Below are 24984 nucleotides of genomic sequence, written 5' to 3' on the forward strand. Positions count from 1 at the left end.
GCAAGCACTGAAATCACAGCCAGCGATCAGGCTCCCCAGGTACGTCGGATGTTGCTAGTACTAGCAGGGATTTAATGTCCCATGAATCAGAGCATCCCCAGTTAAAGACTCAGCATAACAGATGATGGGATGCTCGTCAAGACACAGTATGAATCAAGCATTTAGGGACGAGTATCAATCGAGCTTCTAGGACACCCCAAACCAGAAAACAAACAAACAAACAAAACAAAACAAAACAAAACATAAACCAACGAACTGAGAGAGTTCAAACGATTTGGATCATCAAACCATCCGGTCTAACTAGCTAGATCATTTCTCAGTTATCCCAATTTTTTCCTGTCCGAGTACTGAAGCAAACCTCAAAGGTGCCATCGGATAAATTTAATCGACTAATCATAGACCCAACCACAACGAAAATATGATCTTCTGGATCTTGCCACTCTATTCAGATCCAAATTCCAGGAAAGCTGAATTCGAGGTAAAGCTATCCGCCTCTATTGAAGCCAGGTGGATGTGAAAATTGCTTTAGCATATTTAACCCGTACAAGCGTTCCTTCAGAGCACTTATATGGAAACTCATTTTGAGAAAGCATAAGCAATCCTACACAAGAAGCTATTATGATTCACCCTTGAAAGCTTTCTTTTGAATACTTTAATGAAGTACATCAGCACACCGCATAATCATGTAGGACTCTGTAGTAGAAAGACTGGAAATAAACACATTTTGTGAAGTGAGAAACTCATGAAACAGTAGATCCGGAGAATCATGCTATGGACTCCTAATTCAAAAAGAACAAAAGGAACAGCATTCCAGATGACTAGATTCTGGGTGACTGTAAGATCTCTAGCTTGATATCCAAGAATGTTGTAATGGAACATCCAAATATCATAGTGAGAAACTCATAATAACATTGTGATCAGTCATTTTAGAACTTAATACAAGCATAATGTCATTTCACAAAGCCAAAATTCCACATTGCTAGAAATGCATAGACATAGTGATCCAATAAATCCTTCAAGAAAATGAAGTCAGTGATCAGTGTTACTAGTCTTCCTTTTCATTCAACCAATGCAATGGTTCTTTTTCCTCAGCTGGGTTAGCATAGGACAGGATCTATAGAGGCAGGTAACATCTGTTCACAGTATAATTGCAAATGTAACCATGACTACAAGCAACAAGTCCTGCTAACTTCTATGAATTCCGTAGTCTGATTAACTATTAATCACCAACTGCTTAAAACCAGATTGAATATATCAGCAAAAAAGATGTCAACCAATTAAGCAAAGTTTTGATGACAGAAGGTTTTATTACTCCGAAGGAGAATGATGCATCGGGACTTGTTCGCTGGGAAATGATAGCACAGGGAGGAGATTTTACCTAACATCACCTGTCATTTTAAGTGAATTTCATCTCCTCTACCGTTGCTAAGAGTTTAGCTGCTTAAAGATTTCCAGCAGTCAATTTTGTTCAGTTTAGCTGTCTATCCTCTCAAAGAAATAGAGGTACCCCATGTCCTTTGGTGGGTTGACCGATGCACCAACCTTGCTGTCATTGAAGATTACCCATCTTCCATCTTTATACACGTGGGCCACATAGTGCCCACATTGAGTGGAGGTACCCATGTGGCTAACCAGGGCCATAAGCTTGTATCCTGCAAGAAAAAAAAAATCTTCGTTAAATCTTGAATTAGGACAAGCATGGTTGAAAGGAACTATCAGAAAACTCATCCTTCTAAAGATGAATACATTTCATCCAAGAAGAAGCAATAAAGAGTTCACAAGATAAAAGTGTAACACTATGGACTCTAGGGAAAGTATAAAATACAAAACAGGCATATCCTTTAGCATGTTCTTTTACCTAAGCAAGAACAACTGCTGCTTATTTTCTATGAAACAGGAGAACAAAATCTAATCCCTATAGCCAGATTCAAAACATTTAACAACCAGAAGATCTGATGCACATCATTATTTTCTTTGCCTCCTGAAGTATTTTAAATGACCGAAATAAACAATGTTAATGATATATCAAAATTAAACAAGTTGAACTGCCTAAGACAGAGCAAGGGCTAGAAAAATGATTCAAGGTTCCAAGAGAAAACAAAACATTTAACACCCCCCTCCTCTCTCTCTCTCTCTCTCTCTCTATATATATATATATATATATATATAACATACACACGGCACTGTTACTAAAAAAAAGAAAACAGACGTACCAACAGATTCACTTCTAAATATTAGATACCACTGTTGGAGCCTAACGTCCTCAAAATATACAGCTATATTGAGGATACAGAAGACATGTTAATAGCATATCTATGATCTCTGGATCTTGATGAAAATTTGAGAAATTTCAAGCGGCATGCACATTTTCAAACAGATATAACAGACAAATGTGTTTAGCAATTTGGGCTACCAGCAATACTCCACGGTACAAATACTGGCTTATTCACCTTAAAGCCACAAGTGTACTAGCTTCCCGGGCCCTTGCAACGCAAACAACGATTTGTCAAGTAGCATAGCCAAGAGAATTACAGATGTTAAAGTTTTAGTATAGGAAAATGTCTCCAAAGTCAAAAAATTCATGACAAGTTTGAAAACTTGAAGGGAAAAAAAAACAAGACATGTGCACAAAAAAACTAAAGTAAATGCAAGAAATTCATAATTCTCATATGCTTAAAAGAAAAGTTTAGGGGATCAAAGAAACTAACTGCCACTTCCATCTGGTACTCCTGGATCACCAGCCTGCGTGCTGCTTGATGTAGCATCTGTATCAACTGAGCTGGAAACTTCCGGGTGGCTAAATATCCAATCCGTGGCTTTCTCAATGCTCCCGCCCTAGCAAAAGTTTAAACCAAGATGCAATTAGTTCATCAGGGGGAGGGGTATTGGAGCAGGAGTATCTCACTCTAACAAAGGAGTGGATAAAGAATTAGAGTGAGATCAAAAACATTAAAATATAAGAGCCCCAAGAAGGAGCTATAAGCAATAGCAAGCATGCGAAAATTTGTATTTCGTGTTGACAAAGGATTGCCTCATATCAACAGTAGTTACCAGCATTACTCATATGAGATGGTAAATTAAACAAGGATCTTACAGAGGTCTTCAATGCTTTTCGAGCAACCTCTTCTTGAAATCCAAATGATATCAAAGTTTCAACACTTGTTTCATCAATAGACATAAGCTCCACAGTTTTTGAATCATGAGAAATTGGATCATCTATATCTGCAAATGGTGAAACAAATGAAATCGAAGGCTAGTTTATTTTTATCAAACTATATTTTTAAAATAAATAAGCTCCAACTGGTCGCATTCTTGATTACCTCCTGTACATCTAGATCTACAGCAACCAGCTCATCTATTCAATATTTCCAAAACACAAACCTGGATCATTCATGTGAGATAGCAACCAATTCATTGCTTCTTCAACTCCAGCATTTGAGGTGTTAATGGCAGCTTTCTGACAATGGAGATAATTGAAGCCCATGCCTGAAAGTTTTGAAACAATATCTTCACTTGCAGCAACATTTGTAGGTTCCATCTTCTCACCACTGGAAACTGCAAGACATGTAACAGTTTGGAATGCAATCATCAGATACCAAGTTAAAAGAGTCAAACCACTTTAAGAAGCTTCCAACAGAATTAGCATAATCCACCTGTTTCTGGTAGTAATTCTTCTCCTGGTTGCAGACCTCTGCTGCGCATGTGTGTGATATCAATTATATCGGGTACGTCAATGTATACATCTGAAACGCGAGCATTGAGCAATAAATAAGAAGACAAAAAAAAGGTACCAAAATTGCAAGATAAAATTTAAAATAAAAAGAAAAGAAGGTATAAACACTGAAAGAGGAAAATACCAAGTTTCTTTGGTACCCAGCCTTCCCCCATCACAAATTTACGCATATGCAGTACCAGGTAATCAGGGAATGTAACCAAACCAGCAGTCCTGCAAAACCATGTAGGCAAAGCTTCATCAACTGTTCTAAAGATTAAAGCTTTAGACTGTCCCAATTGTTAAAATATTTGAGCTATATCTAATATCTTATCTAGTAAAGGAACATCTTGACAAGCATAAGGGCGGCCCTGCCCAGGGCAGGCAGCTGTTAACTGCTATTTTTTTGATATTCAAAAAGTGTCTCTGTATGCAAAAGTAAATCAGGAAATGGGATGTTGACTGCACATCTATCAATTAGATGACACAAAATTATCTTACTAGCCACCTATTACTTGACTCAACATCTGAATGTAAGAGATTTAGTAAGACACGCCAAACAAGAAATGATAGCTTCCCCTTTAGAATACAAGGCCATGTTGATTGCCAACTACCAAAATTGATCTCAATGACTCAGGAGTCAATGTCACCAGGGTATACATTAGCTCTGTGTGTTCTTTACTACAAACATGTGTCTGCACCTGGAATGAAATAAAATGTGCTGATATTAAGTTAATAGACTTATGTAACTCTATTGGCCTGAAACAGTTGGCACCACGGATGGAGACCAAGGAAACCATACTATATATGTTGTCACTCAGATTATCAACAACCCAAAATACAAGATGTTTTTATTTTGAAGATTTACTTCGAGTATCTATAAATTGCAAAACTTATATAGGTTTCCAGCAATCAAGTTTCACACCCTGTTTAAGACCACCTCAAAGAGATATAAAAACACAAAAAACTTAATTACATTTGCAGTTCTATCATGATGCACATGAACTTATGATAGTATAGAACCGATGATCCATATTTACTGAAAACAAGAAATTTGTAACAATTTGGGGGCCTATGTAAAAAGAACTGCCTTAATTTGTAAGAGTTATTCGCTTAAGGAGCTGATTAATAAGCTGAGAGCTTGTCGAGGTGTTGCGTTAATATAATAATTAGTCAGTGGCAACGGTATAGTTGTGGGTCTAACCAAAAAAAAGTGCCTTGCTTCTGCAGCTTAAATGCATATGCAGTGCATTTAAGGTGGTAGAATTCTAGGATAGCAAGTCGTATGATAGCCAAATATGCTAAGAAATTTGCTTCCCTCAAATACTAGAATTCTTCTGATTTTTCTCAAAATTCAAATTTCAAGTCCACTTTCGAGATAATGCTTCTTAAAATTTGAAGAAATGAAAAAAAAAGAGAACAGCATAGATTTCCTATGCATATAATAAATTAGAACCTAAAAGTTAATTTTGGATGAAACTGCAAAACCAACCTCAGTTTAGGATCAATTTTAGCTGCAACAAAAATGTTTTAGTTTCAGAGTTCTGACCAAAAGTTCAAAAGTATGGATAAATATAAGTGCCAGAGCACAACATGGTGGGTTTGGAGGCAAAGAAACTAGCTTTTTTGGGGGGCCGGGGGAACAGCACTGATCCTCCAAAAGTCTTTCCCTATTCTCAGTTACTAGGCTTTCTTTTTCCCTTATTTTGCATATCTGCAATAGATTCTTGTTAATTTATTTATGTTAATTTTTATTAGGTTATTTTCAAGCAGTTTGTCCTATTATCCAAACATAACAACTATTTATCATAATTATTCTATTTATAATTCTTTACTCGCAATAGAACCAGCGGCCAAATGACCCAGGCCTTTAGGTGAGTCAATGTCCAATTAAGATAGGGCAACATTACCTTCAGTCACCTGCACCACGATAGTAAGTTGTAGCAGTAGTCTGCTAGTATTAGGAGTGCTGGAAGCCCAAATCACCTTGCCAGCCATAACCTTCTTTAACCCAATATTACCCATTTAAAGCATTTATTTTGCTTTAAACACACAGTAATGGTTATATAGACATCTGATTTATTTTAACCTCCCTGAAAATTTTTAGACATGAGAAAATATGGGATGAACACCATAAAACATAATTATCGGCTTCTACTTTTGACACCTAACCTGCACTTCAACCAGTCTGCTTCCTGGTTCTTCAAACCAACCTTAGACCCCATAACAACCCTCAAGAGAACCAAAAACCAAAAAAGAAATATTCTGATTTATTGGAGAGAACAGTCCTTATGAATCTGAGTACTCTTAAAGATTTATGGAATGCACAACAAAAGGATTGGTGACAAACGTATAGTCATGAGATAGTCATGACTGTATAGTCATGAGATATGGAAACACAGAGCCACTCATTTGTAATATTCTGATTCATTTGTAAGATTATATGTTGAAGATTTCTTGTGCCTTCTTTCTGCTTAGAAATAATTCTGAATGGACCTCAACATGCAGTAATTTAAAAGGCTTTTACTGGTTTATGTCAACAATCACATAGTCTCCTAGATTCAAAACCCTTCAGAACCTTTTTTATTGTCGTCCGTTTCAGATTACATACAAGTTTTAGTTGCAGGCAGAAGCAGCACAGCCTAGATTTGGTAAGATCAACATTTAGTTATATAAAAAATGGCAAAGCATGATTCATGGGCATGTGCCTGCAAAGATGTTGCTTGGAAAGTTGGCATGAGATTTGGTGTATTATATCACAAATGAAGGTTAAGAATAAGATTAATAGTTGACATTCTACATAACTGCTTCTCTCTCTATACTTATATAAACAGACACATGCACATAATACCCTACCATGTAGGTAGAGTTATAACACTCCCACTGGAGCAAATTCTTGAGTTGGTCCTACCAACAAATGACAAGTTCACCTCCACGTATTACACCAGATAGTTTTACACATTCATTGCCATTTGCCCTATGAAATCAATGCACTAAAAGGTGAAACCTTCTTTGCAGTCTTTGTAGGAAATCAACGGCATGGGCCAAATGACAAAAATACCCCCATGTCTCTAAAACTATGTAGTGCAATACATGGGGGTTAATCTTGTCATTTACCGGAAGGACTACCACAAAAAGTAGGTTCGGTGGCAGAATCATAACTCTATCCATATATAATGTATATATCATTTATCCATGTAGATGTAGCATATAGCTAGTTCTTTAGGTTTATATGAGTTGTTAATCTAAAACATTGGCTGTGCTTAGCGTTATTTTTCTTTCAAGTTTCTGTCTAGAAAACAAAAATACAAAAACCAAGGCACGAATATGTTTGGTACACATGTATATTTTCTTATTTTGAAAAAACCAAAGCTCAAGTTTCTGAAAACAAAAGGTGAAAGAATAAATCTCAGCTTTCACCTTTTCTTTTTTTTTTAAAAAAGGCATATGACAAAAGTCTTGGGATCTTGAGTACTTGATGCCAAATCCAAATGCCCTTTGAGATCTCCTTTACTACAAAACCCATCCCTCAGATCAGTCCTTCAATGATGATACCTTCTAGCATGGCCTTTACCTCGTCCATATCTTCAACTTCACTAGACATGCTGCCATCAAGCAACCACGTTAATGTCTGACTCCAGCACATACCCCTCCTTGATGCCCCCAACATTGAGATCATGTGGCCCATCACCTCCCAACCTTAACTTCCTCTGCATTCACCGTCACTTCTTTAACCTCTCTCCTTGCTCCGACTGACCTTCTTCACTCCAATCCAGCCATACTCGAGTGCAAATAAGGTCAAAATTGGCGGTGCACCTATGAACCCCAACCCTCCTCCCCGAGTTGGTCATCGTCCTCCATGCCCTCCTCCTCCACCCTTAAGGCCCATCCCGCCTTTGCATCACCCACATCCACAAGCACATAGAGGTGATCAATCACAATTTGATGCACTTGCCAAAGGAGGCAAAGAGGCTTAATAATAAACCATTGGAAAACTAGCTTGGACAGCCCAAGCTACTTTTGGGCAAGCATGAGCAGACTTTTGGCCTAAGGAGCTGAGTTGGACTAAGATTTTCGGGCCACACTAAAAGATAGGACAAGCACGAGTTTGCCAAGATTTAGCCCAATTGAGCGGTGTAGGTTATATAATTTATAGTATTTGATTATAATAAGAGACTATACAAAAATAACACATACCAAAGCATATATAACAGAGAATCACCTCTCACCCTTTCTCGACGGAATAAACACAACCACTCAAATAAACCTATTTAATTCCCCACCTTTCATCTAGGGTTATTCTCTTCTCTTCTTTGTTAATCTTGAATTTGAAGGCAAAGAGAAGACTGACAACCATATGCAATGGATCAGCTTCTTTCTCTTCATTAATCTAGTTTCTTGAATGTGATAACACCCCACCATGGGTCATGCAACCAATGGTGTCAAATGGGCACCTTATTCAACCATTTTACCATATTTTCTCTTCTGCTCTCTTCTCCTCCCTCAGTTCTACTACCCGGACACCAATGGCTCCTCCACTACCACCTAGCTGACACTGGCCCCTGAGACCGCCTCCAGACATGTCCATTGCAACCTGCCCAAGACCCATCCTTTCCCACTCTCCACCACCACACCCCACCCTGCTTCCTTCCCGGGCCCCACTCCCTGCCATAGCCAGATTGCTGAAAAAGTTAAGAATTTTTTCTGGTCAAGCCAAGCTACGCCAATGTCAGAGGGGTTAAAACTAGACCGGGCTCAAGCTATGAATGTAAGGCTCGAGGATATTCCCCCAAATCTTAGCACTTAAGACTGATTGTAATTTTTCCCATTACTTTTTTTCTTTCATTTGTTTTCTTCCCTACGTAGGCAAGGCTGGAGGACAGACCCCTAGACCATGAATTTTTTCTCTGCAGATTTTCTACACAAAGAACTGAAAACATTTCAGATTTAGATATAATATTCAGCCTGGAATTTAATTTCAAATCATGCAAAAATTGCAAATCTAATCACCCTATCCTATGAGCATCATACATACTACCTCGAAAGCTCCAATTACCTAACATCACTGATCGAGGTTTCTTTATACCTACTTTTTCCCAAGATTATCAGTCAAAGCATAAACTTCACTCTTTCACATGCATAGAGTTAGCACTTTAATCATTTTCAAAACTGCAAGTTGTCACTCTTTCCATATCAATTTAAAAACATCAAACATATTAGCTCACAAGATAAACAACACCTTGAAGTCACAAAGGGACATCACAACTTAACATCTCTTTGTAGAATAAAAGATACTAGATTGCAAGAAAGTTGTATGCGGACAGATACGCTCATTCAGGGAGATCTGATAGAGATGACATTACAAAAGCTTGTGAGCTTCTACAGTGATATCAGAATAATGAGCCAGGACAAGTACCACTGCAAATGTGAACTAGAACAGAAATAGCTAATTCTTGTCAGAAGATCATTAAACATTTTTCATCCCACTATGAGGTCACACCACAGGGCCAAAACGCAATTTAACATCTCTTTGTAGAGTAACAGATATTAGATGGAAAACTGCCTCTTGACTGTTCTTTTCTGAAGCCCTGCTGAAGGGGACAATACAGAAGTTTGTGATCTTCCGTATAGACATTAGAATAGCATGCCAAAAACAAGCACCAATACAATGTTCGATAGAAGCATCAAAGAAAGGCAATTGTCAAAAGATTGGCCCATGGAAAATCATTAAACATATTGCTTTAACTACGATGGATAATGATCGTTTGTGCATGAAATACCTTAAAAAAAAGTATCCATATAATGTTTCAACGGTTCCAATTGTTACATATTAGATAAGAAAAAAATCATGTTTTGAGAATAATCTTAATCAAGAAAATATGCTATTTTACCACAAGACCTACTTAAAAAAAAAAAGAAATGAAAAAAGAAACTTGATTGCTGTCATCTTAACATTTAACCCAGCTCTTTAAAAAACATTCACCACCTCAGCAGCTGAAAAACTAGCCATGCAAGCTTCCAAGAGTATTACTTATGATCATGTATAGATAGCCAAAAAAGAATAACAAAACATATTTTGAGAATAATCATAACAGGAAATATGTTATTCACCAGTTCTCTTACATAAATATTTCCACTTACTTGATTGCTGTTGTCTTAGCATTTAATGCAGTGCTATAAAAGCCATGCACCTCCTCAGGAGCTGAAAAACTTGCTAGGCATGCCTCCAAGGGCACTCTTGGTCGTACAATTTCATCATTAGCTCTGATAAAACCAAACCTTTTCATTACAATATTTGAAAAATGAAAGGCACAGGTGAAAGTCAATATAGAATATGACATATATAATGTTCATTGGTAGCATACATTTCCTTCCCTTCCAAGTTCTTTTCGGGTTTCATCTTGTGAAATGCTTCTAGCTGATCTGAATTATTTATTTAAAAGAAAAAATAGGATCCAACATTAGTAAAGGATCTCAAACAAAAATTTGGCTTCCCAGCAAATACCTTTATTTGTAGCATCATGTAATGGTATATTCAGAGAAAGAATGTTGTCAGTTCTTTTATTATAAGCAACTTTTCCAGATGGACACTGCAGCCGCTCCTCAACAATAAACTTAAAACTCCTCGAGGGGTCAAATCCAGGTTTTTCAGCATTGCCCCGCTCAACTTGGTCAAGCAAATGTTGGAAAAACTCCAAGGCATCCTAAAAAGCAACCCAATGTAAGGAAATGGTTGTAGACACCCATCCAGATGGAAAATAAATATGAGGGAAGCAACCATACTAATTATGTACAAGAAAGATGAGCTAAGTAGACACTGTTAGTCCAAGATATTCAACTATATATTGAGGAGCACTGGTCAATAAGCAGAGCAGAAATGTCATAAATTAATGAACCACTTTTTATTGCTATACTATCAAAATAAAAAAACATTGCAAGTGCTTGAAATTCAGCTGCATAAGGGTGACCTCTAGTACCACAAGGATGGTAATAGAAAATGCAGGAGGACACAGATTGAGACAGTGGGACAAGAATTAGAAGCCACAAATTTATCTCAACCAGTTTAAAAATTTATCTCCATGGTGGGATGCTTGGTAAATGTCAATATCTAGATTCCCATACCAAAAAAATTTTATAGTCAGTAGCATGGTCAGCGAAACCGTCCCGAACCACCCAGTTCAGGGCGTACCGGTGACGGACCAGGACGGTTCCAGCAATGAAAACGAGAACCGGCGATGGAGGGGGAGAAGGAGAAGGAAAAAAAGAAAAAGCGAGAGAGAGAGAGGGGGGAGAGGTGGAGGCTGGCCCACAGAGGGCCGGGGAGCCGCTGCGCGCAGGAGGCAGAGGAGGGGCTCCGCCTCCTCCACGCGACTCGCCAGCCTCCCTCCCACTCTCCCCCTTCTCTTTCTCTTTTCCTCTCTCCCATTCACCCTCTCCCCTGCCCCCTCCACTGTGTCGGTACGGGCCCGACACAGAACGGCATGGCACCATACCGACCCGTGCTGCCGGAGAACTGGTCCGAGGTCCGGTTCCGGCACAGCAGTCCTTAGTCAATAGTCTGACATAACCTGCTGCTCTCAAGACTAGCCTTGGTGGGAAGCTTGCAACATGGTCAATGTTTAAACTCCCTAAGGACTGGTGTTGACGTTTCTCTTGGCAAGCCATCATGAGAAACTTATTAATGTGAAGAGGGAGTATTCTTTTAACTCTCTGACTTAATTGGATTAGGGTAGTTTTTTTTTCAAGTCGGTGAACTTGATTAACTTTAATCAAATCATTTTACATGTATTACATAGAGAACAAATTTTTGTTAGTCAGTTCCCTTTTTCTTTTCTGTGCATTAAAAGGTCTCTTTAGCAAACAGCTGGTTAATTTTGTTATGAGTTGTAATAGAAGCTCTTAGTTGCGTATTGAATAAAAAGGTTGTTTTCCTTTAAAGTTCAAACTTCAAAAGCTATGATGAACCCATCAGGGCCAATACAAGAGATACCCCTATATCATAATTTACAATCAAAAACAATATTAAAGAGGTTTCTTTTCTTGTTTCTTCCATGGTATAAGTTCATAAAATGGAGGCGCAAATCCTTCAACCAGAGTTAAAATGGCAACTTACAGAAGGGAATTCAGGTCCAAATAATCCAGGATAAAGCTGGCGATAACATTCTTCAAAAAAATGAATGATAAATCATCTTGAGCAAAGTTTGATTCTGCATTAGCTTGGCTAATATTCAGCTATGCTTCTACTTCATAAGGCACTAGAGTGATGGTACATGAAGTAAAGAAGATTTTTATGAAATATTTCTAATATATGAAAATTCTTGTCAGATTTTTCTTTTCCATATAGCATATGTTCTGGATGGCTTGCGATAACAGAAAGACTCTTTAATCAGCTTTCAAGAATCATGATCCAAGTTGAAGAGCTTTCTCAACTTGTCTAAATTATTATTGGTTGAAATGAAATAGGAAATTTGAACTTTAATGCTTAAAGTAAAAAAACCATGTAAAAAAATATGCATCAAGTCACTTGCATGTCCATTGATCTCTAGGTTACTATTACCTGTTGCCTCATACTTGAAAACTCAGGATGATTAGCAGCAATAACAGTTTTAAACATACGAGGAGGAATCCCTTCTTGCTTCTGAAATGGGAAAGATGAAAAATAAGCATTCAAGTATCAGCATGATATTGAAGCTGGCCACAATAGCAATATAGAGCGTAATTAACCTTCACAAACATTTCAAATTTTAAAACAGCTAAAAGTGACTTTTCATTGCCTCTTCCACCAAACTTTTCAAATTGCGAAGTCAGATCAAATCTGTCTTACTCAGTGAACAAAAGCAGTGACAATGTCATGAATAAATAAATATAATTCGAGAATCATTAACTTTCAATCTACATGACTCATGTGTACATGCTAATTACTCAAATCATATTGTATGATCTCCAAAACCCTCTCAACTTTCACAATGTACTTTGCGGTTTATGAATAGCACCAGGGGAAGGAGGAAAAAAAATTGCTGCAACTGTTGAGCAGTCCAAGTGCCAAGTCACGATAAAAGCTTAGCAACAGATCTCTACCATTTGGAATCCATTTTGCAAATATTATCCAATTGATTTGACAACAAACAGCAATCCGCATTGATAGGTTAAACCTTGTGCTTACACACATTCTTCCTCTTTCTGGTGGCATCTCATGAAATATTTCATTGGTGACAAATTCTAAAACTCATACATGCTATCAGTCTTATGCTCGATGTTGTGTGGTATCCCTGATAACTCTTCATGCTGAAAAAGTCTATAATTTTAGGTATCTATAGTCAAGCAAATTATGGTAAAGAATCACAAGCAAATTATGCCTCAACAGATTTTGCGAACATTTAGTTTCTTATTAAGGTTATACCATTCTTACCAACATATAAAATCTGCAATAGCACTACGGCAGTTCAAGACTCAGCTAAAGGTCAAAAAGTACACCAGGAGAACTTACAGCACTTGAGGTTGTGGTTTTACAATCTCCCACTTCATCCATCTGGTTGATAAACAATAAATCATTATACTCAACACAGGATAAGAAAATTATGCAAGAAAATCTTTAATGTACCTCTTGAGCCGGAAAAGAGTATTTACCAGACAGCAAACCATACGCCAGTTTAGTCCTATGTCAAACAATATCCATTAACTTGAGAAGAAAATTAAGACAATAATGCCAAATGGAACAACTTCGGAATGACCAAGACTCAAATACCAAACAAGGGTAGCATCAAAATAATAAACAAAATCAAATGAATGTCACATATTTATTGCAGTTCCTGAAGAGCTTTCCCTTGACAATTATACTGAGATTGATATAATAGAATGCACCATTGTAGTGATCCATGGTATAAGAACTAGGCCAAAATGAGACACTTTGCGAGAAGGATTTTTACTTTTTTATGCGGTGAGCAGAATTTTTTACTTTTTTATCTATCAGCAAGTATATACTGGTAACAGCTCCAGTTTTAGATGTTGTTTGATTTCGTCTGAAACATATGGTTTTGGCAGAAAAATTTCATATTGTCAAAAATGTAAAATGGAATAATATCATCAAGGTAATTTTAACTTGATATGTACCTATTAGTATTCACAATTGAAAAAAAAAAATCTCAAACTACTAGAATTTTTTACCATTCAGAAATTACTATAGATTTCAAAGCATTTAAGCTCATTTTGTTGGAACAGAGACCAGCACATTTGAGTACAAATAAATTGTAATGCAGTCAAAATTTACTACAGCATTCTTATAGAACTTTAAAGCTATTCATTTTTTGTATGGGCATGTCAACATATATCATGTTGTTAGCATTACCCTAACATTTCTCATTTTGTAACTTTAAGACATCTCCTTCTGTTGCAGCTTATTTCAGTGTGGAACTAGCTAAATGAAACAACAACCCTTTTGACCCCACAACTGGACGGGCACATATTCCAACAATGTAAATGTAAAATTTGATACAAAACCAGAACGAGCCAAGAAAAGGTATTATCTAAATTATCAAGCAGTCAGTAATGGCAAACTGCACCAGCCAAAATTAAGCATTTAATGGCAAACTGCACCAGTCATATGATGCTATATAGTGTTAGCTTTTGCATAGACTCAACAAATATTAACATAGATCTAACTATTAAGATCAGTAACAGAAGAATTAGCCTCAGTGCTATTTAGAAGAATCATGCAATCCTAAAGTTGTAATGATAGATAACATTTTCATTTAAGACTACTTTCTTAGAAGTGTCAGTTAAACATTCACTTACAACTGTGTATTCAAGTCTAGTGTTGGATCAGCAGGAGACATCTCATATGCCATTTTCAAACTCTGTTTCTCATAGTATCTGAAAGGATAGCAGGCATCAAAATCAGAAAAGAAATACAAGAGCACTACAACATTGACAATTCTTACATGAGTAGTATGCATACTTACCGTGAAATGAAAGAACGAGTTGAGAAAACCACTTGCATGGTTGATGCCATATAGCAGCTGGCAAAAATTAAAAGAAAAGCAACTATTAATTTTGAAAGAAGACTACATGTTCAATACCTCTCATCTGATTACCTATTCCCAAGATTGACAAGCCCGGTATAGCCTGGTCCAAACAAGGGTTCCACTTCCTGCCCACTTTCCTGTATCCGATTCCAGTCAAAATTTATGTTCTGGTCCAATTCTCTTTCAGCAGTTGTCATTTCAGTCTGCAATAATGAGGTTTATTATCAGTAAGAATGGCTATGCATCTTTTGGTAATAATATCATGAAGCGAGTCCATGATAATAAAGATCATGCATGCCCGGTATCAACTACAAATGCAACTGACAACAGTTGTTCAGTATCTTTGCCATAAGCTTTCAATGCATGTTGGTGCTGCCCTTCGTATGTACTAGAGATATTACATCAAACAAAAATTCCTAACAAATCTTATAGAAGTCACTTTCCCATGATTAAACAAAATAAATAATACAATCACATCTTGGTGCTGCGTCGATATTATAGGCCAGCTGTAACAATGCAAAACCTCACCCAAAAAGGCTAGCCAAAAGGTATTATTTGAGTTCTTTGATCTTGTATAAGTACCCCAGATCTACCCAACGAATAACCGATGTGGGACTAAACACACGCTCACATGGGTCTCACATACTCTCCCTATTTAAGCCATAACGTCCTCATCAGGCTAAAAGTTCAAATCCATTCAAATATAATCACAAGCACCGCGCTCAGCTCGTGGGCAGCCCCAGTGAATCCGTGTTGCAGTGTCTCCTAGTCCACATAGGTTATAGGTCAGGTGCGCTATAATACCATTTGCAACAACCCAGAACATCACCAAAAAATGCTAGCCGAAAGGTATTATTTGGGCTCATTAATCTTATATAAGTATCCAAGATCTATCCAACGAATAACCGATGTAGGACTAAACACACGCTCGCACAGATCCTCATATAAAATAGCGACGCGCCCAGCGCGCTAGGACACAATTTTCCTCACAACTCTCAATATATTTTTGGGGTGAGAGAGGCTCGAACTCTCAACCTTAGTGTTCCTCAATTGCTATGAGACCTTCACAATATACAACTGCGCCACCACCCAAAACCTCACCTAAAAAGGTTAGTCAGAAGGTATTATTTAGATTTTTTTGATCCTGTATAAATATCCAATATCTACCCAGCGAATAACCGATGTAGGACCAAGCACACGCTCACACGGATCCTCACATACTCCTCCCGTTTAAGCCGTAACGTTCTCGTCAGGCTAAGGGTTCAAATCCATTCAAATATAATCACAAGCATCAAGATCAACCCGTGGTCAGCCCCAATAGATCTGTGTTGTAGTGTCTTCTAATCAACGTAAGTTATGGGTCAAGTTTGCTATGGTACCATTTATAACAATCCAAAATCTCACCCAAAAAGACTAGCCGAAAGATATTATTTGAGTTCTTTGATCTTGTATAAGTACCTAAGATCTACCCAGTGAATAACCGATGTGGGACTAAACACATGCTTGCACGGTCCTCGCACCAACATGATTCCAGGTGCATCTCTTCAGAGCGGTCTTCTTAAAGGTCAGCAAATCAGCAAAAAATAAGGCCGCATACTAGTGTAGATCAGACTTAATGAGTGGTTGGTGACATGTAGAACAAAAGTGAAGCACTTAATAATAAGGTTGAAGAAATCCAATTTTGGTAACAGGTAAAATGCACCAAACTCAAAGACTAGTCCAGCTAATCAGCTATCGTTCATCAACTATTTTTTAGCCTCGATGATTCCAGGGACATGCAAGTGTACCTAGTGTATGCTCATATGCATGCATCTTTGTCCTTATATGCTCAAATGCCACAAGTTCTGGTCAGATCCCTCTTTCCAAACTCTGTGAGGACTCCTAAAATAGAAAGGAATCAGCAAAAACATGTTAATTTAGGTGGACTTATCAACTATAACAGTCCCCCAAAATTTGACTCTACCAAGACTCTTAATAAGAAATAGATGGACATCTATTGGGCGCCGAATTGCAGCCAAACTACTGCATCAAAAAAAGCATCTAAAACAGTTCCTTAAAAAATCAACAAAGCAAATCCTAATGCAATCAGATAATACTATAATAGTATAATAAAATAAATGAATGGCATTAAAAGAACCCAAACAAGACCATAAATGACATTTGTTTGACCAGCAAGAATTGGCCAGATCATTATAACTGGCAACTCTTTTCTAGTCTTTTTGCTGCACCTAGCACTAACTGTTGGTTGTTACTATTACTAATATTGCTATTGTTTAAAAAAAATACCATCAATATTGTTGTTTTTCTATGTATTTAATGTATTTGTTAAGTAGTTCAAAAATAGTACTGCTAAGCGCCTGCATATGCAGCCTGCATACCATATATGCGCTGCATGGTCCCTTGACCACCCATATACCGCAGCCACCTTTTAAAATGCATGTCCCCTTTCCCTCTTTTCTATCCTTAAAAAGAGCTCAAAGCCCACCTAGAGGTATAACTAGAGCAAGTAATTTAAGACCATGCCACCACAAATGATATTTCCTAATTGGTCCTTTTTGGGAACTGCTATTCCTACTCTAATGTGTAAGATTATCAATATTTTATAAAATAAAAAAAGTATGAAAAAACACAGTGATGATGAAATAACTAAGAAAATAGACTAAGATTAGAGAGGACTTTTCAGCGTGGTCTGCAAGCATAAAAATAATGGCAGTGTTTCAAAAAATTACATAAACATGATGTTCATGTGAGATATTACAAGAACAATAAAAAATAACAGGTGTTCAAATACCAATTTCAGTATGGATGGGTAAAAAAACCAGTTTTCATTGTTCTATAGAATAGCAACTTTACATGGTCTTTTTTCAGATAGGAAAAGTCAAAAAGGCATGAAGAAAGCTAAGCAAGTATTAGATAGTATAATTCAGCACAAAATAAATTAATAAATAAATAAATTCTTGCTGTGAGGACACATAACCAACCTTTTGCAGTGACGAAAAGTTGATGCCAAAAAATGCCAAGTGTTGAGCCAATAAAGGATCCTCAACACTATCATCCTCCGGGTAAGAGAAAACATCTGAGCTGCCATAATAACTTGATATAAGTAACAGATGATACAAAAATAAATTTGTGATGAGTTAATTCATCTGTTTATGAATGAAAAAAGACAATTAATCAGTTTTCCAGTCTCATGTCTCTTGAGTGTATGATTCAATATTAAGTTAAATCATCAAACATTAAATTACATTTAATTTGATATTGAGTTTGGATGATGCAATTATGGGTTATTAACTTATATCTATACACATTCAATCACAACTTGTACATTTGTAAGTTGTACATGCGAAGGCAAGGCTAGGGGATTCCCTGTCTGTTCGAGAAAAACTACTCAAGTAGATGTCATTCACTGATTATGATATTATTCAATAGAATGATTTTGTGCCCTTTTGCTGCTAATGATACTGCAACCTAACCTAAAACCTTTCCAAAGTTGTCTAATTTTATGCTACTCAAAATTAAAAATTAATAGTATGATATAGCACCACTAGAGGATAGACCAGCAAAGGGTGGACATAAGAAAGTATAAGAATCTCAGGGTTAAGGCAATCTATCATCTAGTTATCTTGCAACATGAAGCAGGATAGAGCATCCTTTCTTTGCAATTTTAAAAATTATAAGGTTCAACAAAAAATTATTAGGTTGTCATGAGAAGTATGGTTCCTGAGGAATCTACGGTTGATCAGAGATGCAACAAAGGTTAGTAGTTGACATGCAAACAAAACTTAAGTTACAGCGAATAGTTTCAGCAAAGAGTGACATGACAGTGATCGTAGAATGACTGTAGAGAAAAAAAGTATTCAATCTAGGGTTGACTCCCAAGTTTAGCAGCTTCAAAAATCTAAGATTTTTGCAAGAAATGAGACCTAAGGTTGCTCTAACAATTTATTGCAAACCTGTACTCAGATTAAAATCATAAAATAAGTAGACAGCAGCAATTAAAAAAGAGTAGAATGCTTGAGAACAGATAGAGAGTGAGAAGAATGTTTTGAGAGAACAAAGAAAGTAAGGTGAAGCAAACGAGAAATGGGAGGTACAAGGAAGAGAAGCTAAACCTCACTGCATTTTTATCTCTTTCACATGTCTAAGACTTCAACAATCTGTATTCAATTAACTAAACCACTTGCTCTCTATGTTATCTTATTGAAGTCTCAAAGGCACCCTTAATAACTAAGTAACCGGTCACCCAGAAAAGGGCCTAGAATATTTTCTAAATTATAAAATTTGGATTCCAATGGAACCCAAAATAGAAAGACACCCAAGACTTTCCCAAACTAAGACCTGATTACGAAAAGACTTACCAGCCCAAAATATACATCAAATAGGACCTCTACACAGCTTCTCTTGCTGAAAATAGGACACATAAACCAACACCACAAATTTCCTTTAGAAAAGATTCAGAGCAACAATGAAGTTCAAAATATTTATTTAGTCTCAACATTCATATAATATATATGGGTATAGCATAAACCAACAAAAAAGATCCCATTATTTCCCATCCATTATGGGACAACATCACAAACTTTACTTTGTTGCTTACTCTATCAACAAGCATATCTTGCATCACCGCAATCTTCCTCCCTTTCATCTGGTCTATCCCCATCTTCCTTCCATTATTTGGAGCCCTTGGGCTGGAACTTGGGCATTACCTACTTACACAACTTGCTTATGTTGCAAATTAGTCATGATCATCACATTATCCTATATTCCATCAATCGTTGACATGTTACCATTAAACTCCTCAAATTATGTATCCTTGTGTTGAGACAGCACTTCATAATCCTTAAATTTATGATTCCAGACCTTTAAGCATGGAGTCACTTTATTCTCTAGGAGGTCAAATCATGTGAAATGGATAATCTTATATCATCCGACAACAATATACTTAAGTGGCAAGATGTCAAGTTGACAGGCTTTTATCAAAAGAAGAAATATAGCTGTAGTGTGCACCTTCAATGATCATGAGATTTATGTTGCTGATCTCTCAATTTTGTATATCATATCCTCATAGATTGATACCATCAGTAACAACCTAGAAAACATACCTCATTCAAACTTTAGCACTAAATTTTTTTGTTAAATTTTAGCATTATGACTTTAGTGTTGCGTACAGTAACATTATGACAAAAGTGTACATGTGGACGTGGGCGCATACGCCCATGCGTTCATGTGTGTGTGTGTGTGTGTGAGCGAGAGAGAGAGAGAGAGGGACAAAGAGATTTTGGCTGCACATATTTGCAAAGTTATTATAGATTTTACATTTGAGTACATAAATACTACATATAAACATTGTTCCCTCATGTTCTTGTAGTACAACAAAAAATAACCAGCAAAATGGTTTTATGGTTTTAGCAAATTGTGAAGTGCTATTTAAAAATTTAGATCAAATAAGATGCTAACATAAGGCGGAAAAGAAAAGGAAAAGAGGAAGATATGTTGCTGGACTTGGGTGATGAGAATGGGCTTACAAGACAAGCTGCATGTCTCAAGATATAACATGTTTTATCCTAGCAGGTGGCATCTAACTTGACCCAGACTAGAAACCAGGGCAGGGTTTTGTAAACTCGAGGTGTTAAGGACTAAACCTGAATACTGAAACAATTTGATTGGTCCACCTGGACAGGTGGAGTTGGTTCTATCCTAATCTGAATCCTACCCATCCACTTAAGAAGTTCGGGTAGGATAGCAAGCTCTATTTAATATTTGTTCTGTTCAAAGCTTTACAGGATAAACTTTCAATTTTTCTTAAGTCTCATAATCAAGTTTGGTGTACTTTTGCCAAACAAACAAACAACCCGGTAATATATGTAAGGGTAGCTTTATGGCGCAAACCCAAAAAAAAAGCAAGTTTTCTAATTTAGATTGGGCAAAGACTGGATTCTTTTCTACCTGCAACACTAGCACCATTATTTATCCTCCTAAATATTAGTGTTACCTATACAATTATAGATTAGACACAATGCTAAGTATTTAGGTGTCCCAAAGAGTCCAACACGTTAACCCCCAAAAAAAAATCACAAGAGGCTTCCTTTTAATGCAGTTTTCTTTTTTACAAATAAAAATATAGTCACACACACACACACACACACACACACACACATATATATATTAACTTGGCTACTAAACTACATAGAGTAATCGAAGAGACTTTTTGGCAAGGTTTGCCATATCAAACGAACCATACCCAACATATCATACCTTACTGGTACCGAACCAGTATGCAGTCTCATACCGTAACAACCCTCGGTATCCCTCATCGTCTCGCACCATACCACATACCGACACTGTAACAAGATCGTACTGGTATGGGGTCCAGTACTGAGATGGTGAATCTTGCTTTTTGCTAACAAAATTTTATTCATATCAATATTTTATAGGGAAATAATTCTAGCACTTGAAATGGATGGGTAAGTGACATCGCTTGTAATGAAGTGTCGTCTAATAACACACTCCAAAAAGTTGTGCCAAGAGTTGACACTTTTGGTAGATGTAAGTTGAACACTCCATTTTCTAAAGGGTTACAAGGTGTCATGCTCTTTTATGTCCACTATTTGGTAGTTTTAATACTTTGAAAACCCATAAAGAGAAGATTCCATACACCCCAGCTATGGAGATTTACAAACTTTATAACATCTACTTATCCAAAATTTTGAGATACAAAATTTAGAATTCATTAGGATAATTCATGAAATTCATATTTCAGAACCTTGAGAAAAATCAAATGACAATCAATAGATTATATAAAAAAAAATTCATAAAACTAATTCAAACAATAATTTCTTCTTTCTTACAAATGAAGCAATTAACAGACTCTTCCTCAGAAACAGCATCAAGATTTAAACATCTAAACCTAGTACTTTAAAAGCCATTATCCCCAAGAACTATGAGATTTAAAAGATTCAGCACCATTCCAATGTAAAAGGTAAGATTGATTTCGTGTTTGCAAAGAAATCAACAACCAAAAAGAAAATTATAGTGGCATGCTCTCTCAAATTGCATGTTTACTAGACTCTAAAAAGAATCAGAAGAGCTGGTTGCAATTATAATGTCCAATTTAAATTCACTACATTGACCAACAAATTTAAGAAATAAACAAAACAAAAGGAATTTAAGTTTACTTCATAGAACTTGAAGCATAAAGCAATTTAGAGTAAAAATAAATGCTAAAACAAGATTCAAATTTCGGACATACGAGAAAACTTCATGTAACATGCAGGCAGCAACTCACAACACTGTTATGCAAAATGTATGCATGATTAAGGGTGTAGACCATCCTACATCTGAACAGCATGTGAAAACATTACCTGCTCCATCCAAATCAGCATTTATAGTTCCAAGTTTTACAGCAAGAGGATAGTTTGTCTCTTTGTAGTGCTCCATAGCATGATTATTGCCGCCACTGCCATCCCAGTTTCTCCTTCCACAGAGGATCATTCCATCAGTTAAGTTCAGCCAGAGGTTATCAGTCTTGTCGCATTTGCTACATTTCCACCCAGATGGAGGAACAACAACACCATTGTTCATCTGTTGCAGGTTCATGGCATAGGCACTGACTTTCTTTTTCTCAGCAGTCCAAGATGCTAATTGCCCTTTGCGTTCAGCACCTTCAGCAATTAAAATGGAATCGACAGCCAGCCTAACCTGCAAATTTACAACAAATTGAAGTATAGAATATTTTATGATTTTTCACCTAGATGCTCATTGTAACAGGAAAACGAGTACCTACCTTTTCTGGCAGCTCAACAGATGGAAATGGGAGAGTAACGTAATCAGGTAATATGACAATATCATAAGTTTCTTCATATTCTGGTTCTTGATTATCAAAACCTCCCTCCATACCTATCAAAGACATTATATCAATAATCTCTTTTAATGCAAAAAATGAATGCAACTATTTTTGTCAACAAACAAGATATAAAATGTATAATAGACATATTAGAAACTTAGATACTATTTTTCCACTCCAAATTCAAGCTACAAAACTTAAGCCCAAGGCCTCATTGAGACAACATGGTGGCACTTAATGTTAAGATATGACCCAATTGGGCCAGTCAAAACTTATGTCCACTTGTTCAACTTAGTTAGATATGAACCTCCTAATCCATTCATGCAAACTCATGCACCTCTCCTAACTGAGCTTTTTCTTAAATTTTTATTGCACATGTCCATACCATATCAAACAATTCTCTATCTTTTTGTCCTTAACTAGTGTCATTCTTACAGCTCCACTAAAGTATTCAATCCTTGATTTATCTTGCATATTATTATCATGTATTCAACTCAACATTCTATACCATACAACATTATTTATCATATGAACATCTTACACAGGCATATGATCATCACATAGTGCTTTACAAGAACGTATCCGCTTCATTCACCTAGCTTCATCCATATAATACAAGGATACCATATCCAAATCATCAATCCTTGTCCCAAATTCCCTGGGTTGGCTCCACCTCATTCACCAACCACTCATATTATGGGTTCATATAGTACATAATTCCAAGTAAATAACATCAAAGAGTTAACACAAAGCAAATAACATCAATGGTCAACACACTACAAAGAAACAAATTCACTATCCATCTCTGACACATTGCTATCGACCCCAGACAATATGAAGAAACAGGTAAATAACATCAAAGAGTTAACACAAAGCAAATAACGTCAATGGCCAACAACTACAAAGAAACAAATTCACCACATTGCTATCAACCCCAGACAATATGAAGAAACAGATAAATTTACATATGTTCGAGTGTTCCGCTCTATTATTTCAGATTTGATCTTATTCGATACTCTCCCTCTTCATGTCACCAACTTATGCTTCCAAGCAAACCTCTGATTAAATTTCAAAGAATATAAATACTACCAATCTAACAAATTTACATGCATAAGGCATTAACAAGTTTTCCACACAAGAAACATGGAAAGTTAAGGTTTCCAGGTATTAGCATTCAATCATATCCATATATCTATGTCACTGCAAGAATAGTCCATAAAGAGCACCAGCAAGTCATTATACTTCCAACATTTTCTTGAGAATGATTTCAGCAACACTAGTTCTCCCACATATATTCAATATCACTGGCTTGATTAAAAAAGAAATGAAAATAGCTGCCTAGAGCAACTTGATCTAGGTGAAAGCATAATAATGGTGCATGCTCAGATTGGATGATCCCATGAAATTCCCAAAAGAATAAAAAAAAATGTTAAAAGAAAAGGGATACAGGCAAAGATATACTGGCGCATTTCCTAAGACTCAAAGATATAAAATTAAAAACTAAACAAATAATCATAAGATCCAGGCAAAAAATTCCTCAATGTGTGAAGTGAGCTAGATTTGAAACTTGTGGGGAGTATTAAATATTGATCAGGATGGCTTTACCTCGTCGATTTTACCTCCCTTCCCTTCAAAAAAAAAAAGAAACGAAAAAGGAATTTTGCAATACCGTAAATGTACGACTTTTCTAGTCACAGTTGATAATTTTGCACTCTTCCTAGTTAGATTTCAACCACTACACCCAGTAATTCCACCATCAAGACCGATAGGGGAAAAAAAAAACAAAAAGAAAAGACAGTTCTGAAGGCAATCAGGTACCGATGGCGAGAAGGGTGGGTTTCTTGAGGGGCCGGTCCTCACGGACGGGCTTCCTCCTCTGCTGGATGTGGAGGTAAACCGGGTTCCCCGTCTTCTCGTAGTTCCAGCCGACGTACTCCTTCCCAAACGCAAGAAACGAGCACAAATCCACATACAGCCCCCCTTCCGACCTCTAAACCAGACCAGATCACCATCAAACGACTTGAAATCGGAAAAAAAAGAAAGAAAGCAAGAATAGATCGGAGGAACCCTAAAATTCGGGAAGAGGGAGGGATTACCGGGGTGTCGAAGGAGATGCAGCACTCCTGCTTGTAGATGCGGTTGGTGGGCTCGGGGATTCGGACCTTGGAGAGGTGAGAGCGGAGGAGCTCCATCGGGGACGGGATCATTCCAGTAGGGTTTTGGGCGGGGTGAGCCGAAGGGGCGGGGAAACGGCAGCGGAGAGTAGGCGCATAACTGCATAAGTAGGCCTGGAAGAAGCGGCCTCCGGCCAGCTCCTGACCGTCGAGCCGGGCCGACTTCGGACCTGGCTATGGGCAAGGCCCAGGTACGACAAGTTTAGGGCTTAAAATTAGCTCCGTTTTGGGCCA

General features: G+C 37.0%; 1 protein-coding gene across 2 annotated transcripts; it reads right to left on the reverse strand.

Moving 5' to 3' along the window:
• Positions 1 to 874: 874 nt before the first annotated feature.
• Positions 875 to 24847, reverse strand: LOC103709890 (ubiquitin carboxyl-terminal hydrolase 14). Of its 2 annotated transcripts, none has more exons than XM_008795414.4 (20): positions 24673 to 24847; positions 24395 to 24566; positions 22517 to 22629; positions 22095 to 22431; positions 17715 to 17809; positions 14803 to 14936; positions 14671 to 14727; positions 14504 to 14581; positions 13314 to 13368; positions 13200 to 13241; positions 12270 to 12350; positions 10218 to 10416; positions 10078 to 10135; positions 9854 to 9976; positions 3858 to 3946; positions 3654 to 3743; positions 3382 to 3555; positions 3095 to 3222; positions 2709 to 2835; positions 875 to 1652 (listed from the first exon to the last, which is right to left on the reverse strand). In XM_008795414.4, the coding sequence occupies exons 1-20, from the start codon at positions 24781 to 24783 to the stop codon at positions 1474 to 1476; spliced, it is 2442 nt and encodes an 813-aa protein (XP_008793636.2). In that variant the 5' UTR covers positions 24784 to 24847; the 3' UTR covers positions 875 to 1473. The 2 variants fall into 2 exon arrangements, with proteins under 2 accessions (XP_008793636.2, XP_008793635.2); XM_008795413.4 differs by having other exon boundaries at positions 9854 to 9991.
• Between the last annotated feature and the right edge of the window lie 137 nt (positions 24848 to 24984).

Source organism: Phoenix dactylifera, chromosome 12 (assembly GCF_009389715.1).
Source record: "Phoenix dactylifera cultivar Barhee BC4 chromosome 12, palm_55x_up_171113_PBpolish2nd_filt_p, whole genome shotgun sequence".
NCBI lineage: Eukaryota > Viridiplantae > Streptophyta > Magnoliopsida > Arecales > Arecaceae > Phoenix > Phoenix dactylifera.

Coding starts and splice junctions, on each gene's coding strand:
- LOC103709890 (XM_008795413.4), bottom strand. CDS start 24,783: ATGATCCCGTCCCCGATGGAGCTCCTCCGCTCTCACCTCTCCAAGGTC. Junction 17,810..22,094: donor TGCTGATTTGGATGGAGCAG/GTAATGTTTTCA, acceptor ATGGCAGCTCAG/ATGTTTTCTCTTACCCGGAG. Junction 9,992..10,077: donor AACTTGGAAGGGAAGGAAAT/GTATGCTACCAA, acceptor TGTAATGAAAAG/GTTTGGTTTTATCAGAGCTA.